Genomic DNA, 12326 nt, shown 5'->3' with positions numbered 1-12326 from the left:
AGGCAGGTAAATGCATTCCTCCTGGAAACAGTCAAGGAGTTATTTTCACGGAGTATTATTATCAACAGTTTAGGGTTGGACTTTACCCTCCTGCGGCCACTTACGTTGTAAAGTCGACGAAGCAAATTACTCAAAGCAAATCTGTATTTCTTTTTCCTTCCAGAGGAAAAATGATCCCATCTGATCTTGAAAGAAGGATTCTTGAAGCTAAACAGAAAGTAAGTTTCTGCCAGGAGCTTTATCCAGCCTATATTTCTATTTCCATCCAGCGGAGAACAAAGTGTGTTTTGGTTTTATTTTAAAAAAAGGATCCAGACCTCAATCTCCCAGGTTTGATGAGAATATAGAATTCTGCATCCAGTCACTATTTTTATTTCCCTGAGTTATGGGCTCTGCTTTAGAAAAGTTTAAATTGCTGAATAAATATTATGTACAGAGATACAGTAAGAGTTTCTAAAGCATTTGTCTTCCTAGGTACTGGGGGTTGGCATGAAAGACACACACATTTGAAAGAGTATTTTCAGAGGTGGGGAATTAGCAGAATACTAATGCAGTATGTGAGGGACCCTGGTGCAGTTCTTCAGAAGGGGCCAGTTTTTTCCATCTAGGTGCCTGCTGATAGCATTGGCTCTCCAAACGTCTTATTTTGCAGGAAGCAATTTAGAACTCTTTTCAGAAGTAACATGTTCTGAAGGCCCGCCCATGATTCCCAAAGCTCTAGAAAGTCATTCACAACCCTGGGTGGCTCACAAATCAGAGAATTTGTTTCTAAAATTCTGTTTACCGTTTGGTAGATATAATCTACAGTTCCTGATTTAATGACATACACATTCATTTTATTATGCGTATGGATGTAATTATTTATGTTCATATGCCCTTTCTCATTTGGCTTTGTTTTACTGAGTGACAGGCAGCAGGAGGTTTCCCTCATTCTTGTACAGATACTAGACCTACTTCTAGTAACATCAACTACAAGATTAAACCTTTGCTGCCACCTAAAGACTGACGCCGTAACGTCATGTTCTATAGACAGGACAGGGTCCTTACGGAATGAGTGACCACAGCGATCTTGTTTGTGGCCTTCTTCTGCCTTCTTCCAGCCTGTTATTTCAATCAGTTTTCATTTAGCCATGGTCAGAGAGACTGAGAACTAGTTGGATGGATGAAAGTCATGGCTTATTATTTTAGCCCCTCTGTGCTGAAATGCCAAATAAATTATCGGGGCATTTTCCAAATAGGAACAACGGGCTGGTCAGAGCTACTTCTCTTCATTTTCCTGCCTATTCACTCTAGGGGACTTACGAAGTTCGGAGGCCTCTTTGTGAATAAGGAACACCTGAAAGTGGGCAAAGTGGGTACAAAGGGCCAGAAAGTCTACTGGGAATATAGACATGTCTTGGGGACATCACTAACAGCCTCTGGGTTTATTGCAGCCTCTTCTGAAAATCAGAATGTCTGTCCTTATAAGACAGTAAGGTCCAACAGCATGGCCTAGAGAACTGATTCCAGAAAGCGAACAGCAGTTTGTCCCATGCCCTAGGGTATCAATAACTCATCTGCTGCTTCCCAAAATTCAGACGTGTGTGTTAGGGGGAGAATTTCCATTGCTTCTAATAAGCTTTTAAAAAGAACCCTTGAATCTGTTTTCCATGATCTGGGGCTTTCTCATTCGCACAGGGCTTTGTCCCTTTCCTCGTGAGTGCCACGGCTGGAACCACCGTGTACGGAGCGTTTGACCCCCTCTTAGCTGTCGCCGACATTTGCAAGAAGTATAAGATCTGGATGCATGTGGATGTAAGTATCCCTTAGGGACCGGCCACTAAAATGTCCTTGCACGTTTTGCCTCTGGGACACATGAAGGAAATTTGTTTTCTCTTTTTTTAAACTTGATCAGCTTATTTTCAGAGTGGTGATATTAAAGCCTTTAAAGACGGCTGAAGCAAATTAGCACACAACTCACACAGTACACAACAAGCACGGGAAGCATCCCAAGGCTGATTATGCCTTAATGTCCCCAACATGGTAATATTTGTATTTCTCTGATCAGTACCCAAGCTGACCACTTTGTTTTCAATTCATCAAGCCATTGCATCTAATGGAGGAAAACAGGCTGCACACACAGTTCCACACGTGCAGCTTTTCCTCACTTACCAGGATGGTCAAAAGAGTAAAAAAGAGTTGCATTTATGTAGGAAACCCAAAGGATTAAAAAAAAAAAAAATCCTCAAGCCCAAGTTAGTTGTTCCTATGTTTAGAGAGGAAAACAGGCTTGATAGCTTCCTGGGAAATACGGACCGCCAAAGTTCCAGTTTCTTAGCTTTGTCAGGTAAGAAGATAAATTATATTTGAAAGGTTTTGACATCAGGCCTTGTCACACCAAACAATAATGGAGGTGTGCCCACCAGAACATTTTCCGATGAAAAAAAAATGTGTCATGTTTTAGAAGGATTGAAGGGATTTAAGTGTAGATTAGTATTGGTGTGGTTCGAAGATTAGCTACCACCTGCAAACTGTTAGTGATCCACATGAGATAAGGAGTTTGTGTCAAACCATCACTAATCACAAACCATCACAAACTAAGCACAATGCTTGACTCAGCTGATAATTTTTTCATTGCAAGACTTTCTCAGTGAAGGAACGCGCAAGTTGACGTTCATTTGAGTGCAAGATCCTTTATGTTGTCATGGGCCAGCACTGGATCTAGCCAGTGCTGTGACAGTGACTAGCCCTGGCTTTGCTCATTTTGGCTTAATCATAATTATTCAGACCAAATTAATGCTCTTTTCTTTTTCTTTTCTTTTTGAGACAGAGCCTTGCTCTGTCACCCAGGCTGGAGTGCAGTGGCAAGATCTCAGCTTACTGCAACCTCTGCCTCGCAGATTCAAGCAACTCTCCTGCCCCAGCCTCCCTAGTAGCTGGGATTACAGGCGTGCGCCACCACACCCGGCTAATTTTTGTATTTTTAGTAGAGACGGGGTTTTATCATGTTGGCCAGGCTCATCTCGAACTCCTGACCGCGTAATCCACCCACCTTGGCCTCCCAAAGCGCTGGAATTACAGGCGAGAGCCACCATGCCCAGGCTCATTAATACTCTTTTCTTTAGGAGCATAAAACTTCCACTGGCTAAGCCGGGTACAATTCCATTATTCTAGAGTATTCCTGCAAAGCAATCGCCAATCTTCTTTACCCTCCCTAATTCACAGTGTGAGTCGTTCATTAAGCTACCAGAGCCCCCTTCATTTTACACTTGAAGACACTGAGAAAAGACTGAACCACCTCAGTACCATTAGTGACCTGGGTCTCAGGACTGGAAAGCCTGTGAGACCTTGCTGGCTGACTCAGGAAGAGGATTACCTGACAACTTCAAAAATGATAATGTCTGTGTGTCCTGAGCCAACAGAAGCTATGGGTCGTTCCTCTGGGCCTTCTACTTAAATTAGAACTAGGGAATCTTTTAACCAGTTTTATTAGCTTTTCTTTGAAACATACCAAGTTTACCACTTACTCTTATTAGCTTTGACATTCATACATTCTAAATTATAGTAGAAAAAGATCATAAAATAGTACACATTTGAAAAATCAGATAATTTTTCAAAGTGCGAAAGAACTGGGCCGGGTGCAGTGACTCATGCCTGTAATATAAAGTACATTGGGAGGTTGAGGCTGGTGTATCACCTGAGGTCAGGAGTTCAAGACCAGCCTGGCGAACATAGTGAAACCCCATCTGTGCTAAAAATACAAAAATTAGCTAGGCGTGGTGGTGGGTGCCTGTAATCCCAGCTACTTGGGAGGCTGAGGCAGGAGAATTGCTTGAACCCAGGAGGTAGAGGTTACAGTGAGCCGAGATTGCACCATTGCACTCCAGCCTGGGCAACAAGAGTGAAACTCTGTCTCACAAAAAAAAAAAAAAAAAAAAAGGAACTGAATTTACAACAAAAGGTGGGGGAAGCAATTATATCATAAAGGAATTTTATAATCCCGTTAAAATTATCTCAGAATTATTTTTACACACAATGGAAAGTTAATATTTCCAAATGAATCTCCATCTTGACATTCTGTTTTTAAAGGAGATTCCTACAACGATTCACATCTTCAACCTTGATCAGCACACATTTTTAAGACATGTGTTCTAATTGCTCAGCTAATCGACTGGTATGAATCTTTTCTGCTTGTAGATTTTGGGTGAGGTTTTTCTTTTGGACACAAAAACTATCAAAAATCACACATCAGTGAAATAAGAGTTATGAAAACATTTCCTATTTCTGGAATCATTTAGACTTGTCAAAAGAGTTTTACCTGCAACTTGGAAGCTGTTTAATGACCCTCCTGCCTATATTCTCTGCCTGACACTGTGGGGAAGACAGGGTTTCTCATTCTGAGAACATGACTTCACTAGGACTAACAGTGCCAGTGATAGGTTTGGGAGAGGGTCTTTCTCCATCTCCTGCAGACCAGGAAATAAGCCTCCAAGGTGGCTCCTTACACCCATATAAATGTGGGATAGAGTCTGGGACTTTAGAATGGCCCTTCAATGTACACTCTGAAGGTCTAGTGCCAGAGGAAGGTGGTCAACTCCCTAAGCCGCCTGGGGTCAAGGAGATCATTTTCACCCTAGGAGACTCTCATTAGTCTAGAAGACACCAAACTATAGAAATCTAGGCAATGACAGCTGGGCACAGTGGCTCACGCCTATAATCCCAGCAGTTTGGGAGGCCCAGGTGGGTGGATCACCTAAGGTCAAGAGATTGAGACCAGCCAGGCCAACAAGGTAAAATCCTGTTGCTACTAAACTACAAAAATATTAGCTTGGGTGTGGTGGTGTGCTCCTATAATCCCAGCTACTCAGGAAGCTGAGACAGGGGAATCTCGAACCCGGAAGGTGAAAGTTGCAGTGAGCTGAGATCGTGCCACTGCACTCCAGCCTGGTGACAGAGCAAGACTCCGTTTCACACACACACAAAAAGAAATCTAGGCAATGACAAACTGCTATGATTTTCGTCTTACGATCTTTTTATTTTCAGGCAGCTTGGGGTGGTGGATTACTGATGTCCCGAAAACACAAGTGGAAACTGAGTGGCGTGGAGAGGTATGTTGCATTTTTCTTATTAACAACATAAAGTGGTAAAAGCCAACTGTGAAACACAAATTACAATCAATTTCCAGGAACTCTTGGACTACTGGGTGAGCTCAGTCTATCCAGTGCCTGTGTTCCTTGCCTTATGTGGTATTACACTCATGAATATGTATAAACAACAGAAAAATCAAATATGTAAATATTATGTGTAAACAACAGAAAAATCAGAACACACATCACGTGACTCAGGTAGACTGTCTTTCAGACATAGAGATTCCTTTTTAGGGTCTATTTCTGGGATCTCTGAACCAACCACAAAAAATTGTTTAAAACCTACAGGCAGGCCACATTTTCCAGGGAGAAGATTTATAGCTTTCATGTTTCATAAACAGTTAATATCCGCTGCTTAAAAAAAAGCAAATAATTTCACAAAGCAAATAGGCACCTTGTAACTTATCAATGTTGAAAGTTTGGGTTTGGGGTCTAAGATGGCTAGTTCACTTAGAGTGTGACATACCAGTGATAACCTCGTCTCATGGTTTCATACCCGTAATAACCTTTCTCTGACACTGCTCTGACTGATGCTGCAAAGCACCTTTGACTTAGAGCCTGCATAGAAGACTGTTGAGAAAAGCTGAAAAACACAAAGGCGGTAAATCTGATTAGCATAAAGCACATTCAGGTCCAAAGAAAAGAGAAAAACGGAATGCAAAATACAGGCTCTGCTTCTGAACCACATGCAAAGAGAGCCAGCTCTCTCACCACACCATGGCAGGTCAAACACAGCGGTGAGCTCTGACATTCCAGGTGACCAAGAAAGCCTGAATTCATCAGAGGCTGCCAAATGCCCACCATGCCCTGCCAAGCTGCCAGATGCTGCCCAGCAAAAGCATCACACTGGCTCTGCTGCTAGACATCTTGGCACAGTTTCTGTTCCAGGACAAGGAGAGATGCTGATGGAGCGCAGAAGCACTTGTGAGCCCGGGGCATGCGGGAAGCCCAGCCAGAGTGGCTGTGCGGAGGGTGCGATGTGACACCCAGGCCCAAAACGCACAGAGATCCCGTGAGTGTGGAAAGAGAGGGGTAGGGTTACTGGGCTGGAATCGAGAGCATCCCACCGAGTTAGTGGAAAGAAGGCAAAAAAGAGTTGGGATACACCAGCGAAGGCCCATGTCAAAAGGGTCACTGCCCCTGAGTCTGATGGCCGGGGTCAGGGCCTGGCCTGAGCACCACTGGGTTAAGGCGCCTAGAGCCGCCCAAGCTCTGATTGCAGGGCCGCATTGAGACATCAGTGGATGAGGACAGGCGTGTCCTCATCCTCCCAGAGTCAGCTAGTGCCAGGCCTCTGCTCTTGGACCCTTGGGGCTTCTCCCAGGCCTAATCCCTTTCCATTATGAAGATCTGCAAGAAAGCAGAAGCTTAAGGAAGAGGCAATTAACTAAACAGGGAGAGACAACAAAAGAGAGAACAACTTGGAAGGTACCTGCTCGCCCGGTAAGAACAAGAATTAAATTCATGTGCTTTCAAGAGAGGTGGCCTAGATACAGTACTTTCTCTTCTGTGAGTTTCTGACTGGCACAAAAAGTCTGTCATTTTACCTTTGATGCCACGTGCGACTGCAAATGCTGAAAGCCCTGGCACATCCTCCACTTAAAAACTCACAAAATTACCTACCCTGAGCCTTAGAAAAATAAACACCCACACAATTCTGTACCAAAGACTATTATTTGAGAGCAAAGCTTAGAACGTTCATCAAGGAACACAGAGTTCTCTTATTGCCACTATTCTTGAAACTGTATTGTAACTAAATTTTTCAAATAGAATAACCATATATGAAGTCCTAAAAATGAGGGGACTGCTGGACCCCCTTGGCCAGCCCATTTACCCAACGATATCCCTCTCACTGACTTATTAGTAAAAGGTGTATTTTCTAAGTGAATACAGTTGGAAGACCAGTGGAAACCACATGTGTATCACCACAAGTTTAGGAAAGAAATGTGTCTCACTTAGGGAATGACCTTTTTCCAAGTGCTACAAACCAAAGTCTAGAACTCACTCTAAAAGTAGAGGAAATCCATAGTCAATTATTGTCCCCAAATCCAGAGGCTCCTTAGTAGTCACAGGGAATCCTGAATGCCATTCTCACAACAAAATGACATAAGAGGACCAGGTATGGTGGCTCTTGCTTTTAATCTCAGGACTTTGGGAGGTGAAGGTGGAAGGGTCACTTGAGGCCAGGAGTTCAAGACCATCCTGGGTAACGGAGTGAGACGCCATTGCTACAAAAAGATTTTTTTAAAAAAATTAGCCAGGCATGGTGGCATGCATAGCTGTGGTCCTGGCTACTCAGCAGGCTGAGTGAGGCAGGGGGATCACTTGAGCCCAGGAATTCAAGGCTGCAGTGAACTATGATGGCACCACTGCACTCCAGCCTGGGCAGCAGAGACCCCATCTCTAAAAAAACAGATGAATTAAATGGCACAAACACCTGGAGCCCTGCCTGGCATCCCCTTTAAGAACCAACCAAATTCTTAGGAAACAGCTCTCTTCCTTACTAGCATTGTCAAAATATCTAGAGATGGTCCCAGTGACAGTGCACGCCACAAGGCCTGAGACTCCAGAGCATGACTCTGTACGTCATGTTTTTAGTTCTTTTTCTTTTATTTATTTATTTTTTAGATGGAATCTCATTCTGTCACCCAGGCTGGAGTGTGGTGGCACTATCTCGCCTCACTGCAACCTCTGCCTCCCGCGTTCAGGCAATTCTCCTGCCTCAGCCTCCTGAGTAGCTGGGATTCCAGGTGTGCGCCACCACACCTGGCCAATTTTTTTTTTTTTTTTTTTTTTTAGTAGACATGGAGTTTCAGCATGTTGGCCAGGATGGTCTTGAACTCCTGGTTTTAAGTGATCAGCTTGCCTTGGCCTCCCAAAATGCTGGGATTACACGTGCGAGCCACTGCACCTGGCCTCTGTGCATCATAAACCGACTTGTCTTTAGTCCCTCCCGCCCACAGGCTGCTGCTTACTGTAATGATCCTCGGATGTGTTCCACTCTTAAGGCTTTACATCGGCTGGGCGTGGTGGCTCACGCCTGTAATCCAAGCACTTTGGAGGCCAAGGCGGGCGGATCACCTGAGGTCAGGAGTTCAAGACCAGTGTGACCAACATGGTGAAACCCCATCTTTAAAAAGAAAAAAAAAGAAAGAAAAAAAAAAAAGCTTTACATCTTAGCTGAAGGTGCTGGTGCAGTTTCTGCTGCCTCACCGGTTGCCCTCATTTCCGCCCCGAGAGCCAGGGGTTCAGGATTTAATTTGATCATTGCTAAATCTCTGTCATCTGCAAGCCACAGCACAAGGCACTGTGTGACTGCAAAGATGAGTGTGATATAAAGCCCATCTTTAAGGAGTTTCGAATCTAGTGGGGAAGATTGTCCACGAATAGTGGATTAAAATTCAAGGCAAGGAAGCAAAGGCTCAAGAGACAGACACGGGAGCGGATTGGAGAGCACAGAGAAAGGAATGGTTCCTTCTGTGATTACCGGGAGCTTTCACCAAGCAGGGCAGCATTGGAGCTGAGCACCATGGCATACAAGGTACTTCATCAGGCAGAAACGGAAAAGGGCATTCAGGCTGAAGAGACACAAGTGTGGAAGTACACAAGGTCTTGGAGAAAGTTCAAACAAGTTTGGTTGGAGGATGACATGGTTTCACAGCAGTGGCCAGGACACAGTGGAAAATGCAGAAGTCTTGGCCGGTGAGCTTCAGCCCAGGGCCTGCCTGGAGAGCCAGGTTAGAATCCACAGGGATGTTTCCCATGAAACATATATCCCTGAGCTGGGTGTCACTGCTATGTGGGTCACCATTATGCATGGAGAGCATTAGATTCCTCATGGGGGACAAAACCCTTGGAAAACCTTTGCTGCAGGAGCCATAGCAGGCTTTGAGCAGAGATGCAACACGATCTCACCTGTGTCTTGGCATTAACTCTGCATTAGAGAAGATGGGAGCCAGGGACTGACTAGAAGCTATTAAGCTATTAGGAATGTGCAGGTGTAGGACGGGAGAGAAGCTGAGTGTGTAGAGGCAGAGAAGGAAGTAAGTGGATGGACCTAGGAGAGCGGGAGAGAGAGAACTGTAAGGGGCATTATCAAGACGGGGCAGAAAGGCATGAAACCAAGGACAACAGTGAGGTTTGGAGGCTGGATGCCTGGAAGGAAAATGGCACCAGGAACACAAATATAGAGGAGAAAGAATCAGTCTAGAAGGCTGAGCAGCAGTGAGTGGGGCCTATGGATTTGAAGCACAAATAAGAGCGCAGGGAGATGTCTTTAAACAGCCCTGCTGGATTCAATTCTCTCCAACTCCAAAAGCTGCAGAAGCCACGTGACCAAATCCCACACCAAAACATTTTGAAATGAACCTGAGGCGTATTTTTTTTTTAATAAATTGCCAACATTTCTCAAATCAACCAAGGTCATGTCATCAAATCAATCTGCAGGGCTTTTTGCCATCTTTATGCCTCTGAGAGAGAGGTGGGACAGAGAATTCAGTGACAGGTAGTTGTGGGTCTTGGCAGCTTCTCTTCTAAAAAGACAAATAGGCCCCCGCCTAGAGATAAACACCACAGTCACAGAAATGGAGGACGGCTGTTTCCTCTCCCATCAGGCATTCTTTCTGACAAAGCTGAGTTTATCAGAGTTAGATATCTAGCCATAGAACATGTGGAATGTATAGAATGGCCGTGTGTACATACGTGCACGGTGTCACCAAGTATGCAAATGACAGAGGTGAAATCCATAGCAAGAGCCAACTTTATTTAATGCTCACTGCATGTTAAGCACAGTTCTAAGCATTTTACCTAAACTATTTATTATTCTCCTTTACCAGGTGAGAAAATCTAGGCACAGAAAGGTTAAGTAACTTGCTCGAAGTCACACAGCTAGGAAGTGATGAAACCTGAATGCAAATCCATACTACCTGGCTCCTGAGGGCTTCCCCCTTAACTATTATATCTGCTTTACAGCCTAGGGTCCTGACTGCAGGGTCATTCTACAGAGCAAGTAGATATTTTCTTGGAGGGAACTTTTCAATATCTCAAGGCTGTTATTATTCATTTAAGTCATTTAGTCCTCTCTTCAGGGTTAGTTATCTAACCATGAACTGCCTTTGCTTCTATTTCCTCAATTCCAGTCCTAAATGTATCTGACAACTAGTGTCAGAGCCAGAGAAAGACCGGAAGCTGAGCTAGACTATTCATTGGTTTGGATAAGATCCCCAGGCCAGTGAGTGCCCTCTGATTGTCTGGCTGACACCTGCCCTTTATCAAATGAATGAATGGGGCCTTTCTCAGCTTCTCATTTCTTTCCAAGGCCGTCACACCCAGAGAGGTGGGAACTGGGTGAGCCCAAGTCCATTGCGCAGCCAGACGGGGCAACAATCCGTGGCTCTCTGGACCTAGCTGCCGCTGGTTGTTCCATCATGCTGTCCTTCCTCCTTTATGCCACAGTCAGTTCATGAAGCTCCACTGCCACAACCCTTCAGTCTCTCCGAAGACAGCGCAAAGGCTAACCTTACCCAGTAAATGCGTGAAGTGAGCCATGACATTCACAGTGGCAGCAGTTGCTTTTCCCAGAATCAAAAGAGGAGCACAATGGAAGTGAGGGAGAGGAGTAGCAGAAGTTAAACAAGGTCACGGAGAGAATACTGAAAGAATCTGGGGCCTTAAAAAGTAAGCAAGATTTAACAATGTGAAGCAAAGGGAGATGATGTTCCAGGGAGAGGAAGCGGCACGATGAGACCCAGCAGTGTGAGAACAGAGTTCTCTGAGAACAAAAGAGAATCTGGCGTGATGAAATGGACAAAGAAAAGCGAAGGGATACAAGACCTAAGGCGTAGCTAGGGCTCGCCCCAGGGGCTGCACCAGTTTGGAATCTGCAGTTTGGAATTTGGGCTGGAGGCAAAAGAAAACTGTCAGTGATTTTGGAGAAGAAGAGGGCCATAAACACAGATAGAAAATAATTCTGCTGCCAAGTGAAGAAGAAAATGGAGGCTGAGAATCAGTTACAACACAATTGCTGAATTCAGATTAAAATAAAATAATAATAATTATTAAGGGAATCTGAACCAGGACTACAGTTTAGACTTTTGAAATCACATAAATCCCTGATGGGGGAATCACTATTGTGTGAGCCACTGTTACTGATGAGAGAGCATCAGATTTCTCCAAGGTGTGAGGCAAAACAAGACGGAACTCTCCCCTGCTGTGGGAGCCACAGCACTTCTCACCTGCAGCCTGGAAAGAAAATAACTCTGGATTAGGAAACAGATGGAAGCAGGGGCCTCACCAGAAGCTACTACAAAAGGACGCATCTGAGAAATTTGGACATCAATTGATTAGAAAGGAAAAATCGAGTTAAGAAAGGAATAAAATTCAGCGGTGGAATGAGCCCTCTCTTTGAGCTACAGGCCACAGCAATAGCAAGGACCACAGAGGCCCAGGAAGCAGCTGCCCTCACTGGCCAGGTGCCCTGGCCATCACTGGCTGAAGGAAGGACCCTGGACTGGGTGATCCCAGTCACTCTAAGGGGCTCCGAGACCACCACGGAGGTGGGGTGCATGCTGCCACTGGAGCTGGGGCACACCGCATGGTGACCCCCGTCCTCACCTGCTGTTTCTGTGGACCAAGAAAAGTTGCAGTGTGAACTCTGAAAAACTAAGACAGGTCTCAGTTAATTTAGAAAGTTTATTTGGCCAGGGTTGAGGACGCATGCCTGTGACACAGCCTCAGGAGGTCCTGATAACACATGCCTAAGGTGGTCAGAGCAGTTTGGTTTTGTGCATTTTAGAGAGATATAAGACATTGATCAACATATGTAAGGTGAACTGGTTTGGTCTGGAAAGGCAGGACAACTTGAAGTGGGGAGGGGGCTTCCAGGTCACAGGTAGGTAAGAGACAAATAATTGCATTCTTCTGAGTTTCTGATTCGCCTTTCCAAAGGAGGCAATCAGATATGCATTTATCTTGGTGAGCAGAGGGGCGACTGAATAGAAGAGAGAACAGGTTTGCCATAAGCAGTTCCCAGCTTGACTTTTCCCTTTAGCTTAGTGATTTGGGGGCTCAAGATATTTTCCTTTCACGCATGTTTAAGAGTCTACTTTGTGTTTACTAAATATAGTGTTGTGGGAGCATGGGATGGCAGTGAGGGTTGAAAAATTGCCTGTTGGGTACAGCGGTCACTGTTTGGGTGCTGGA

General features: G+C 44.8%; 1 protein-coding gene across 1 annotated transcript in view; it reads left to right on the top strand.

Moving 5' to 3' along the window:
• The window catches only part of GAD2 (glutamate decarboxylase 2), a 92222-nt gene that overhangs the window by 56407 nt on the left and 23489 nt on the right, over window positions 1-12326 (top strand). Inside the window, exons 10-12 of the mRNA XM_032243849.1 lie at window positions 164-218; window positions 1678-1794; window positions 5023-5087. Of these exons, the coding sequence (XP_032099740.1) occupies window positions 164-218; window positions 1678-1794; window positions 5023-5087 (237 nt within the window). The remainder of the gene's footprint in view (window positions 1-163; window positions 219-1677; window positions 1795-5022; window positions 5088-12326) is intronic.

Source organism: Sapajus apella, unplaced genomic scaffold (assembly GCF_009761245.1).
Source record: "Sapajus apella isolate SASKATOON/1434 unplaced genomic scaffold, GSC_monkey_1.0 scaffold53, whole genome shotgun sequence".
NCBI classification, from domain to species: Eukaryota; Metazoa; Chordata; class Mammalia; order Primates; family Cebidae; genus Sapajus; species Sapajus apella.
The sequence above is the reverse complement of the archived record's forward strand: the minus strand, read 5'-3'. Positions and strand labels throughout refer to the sequence as shown.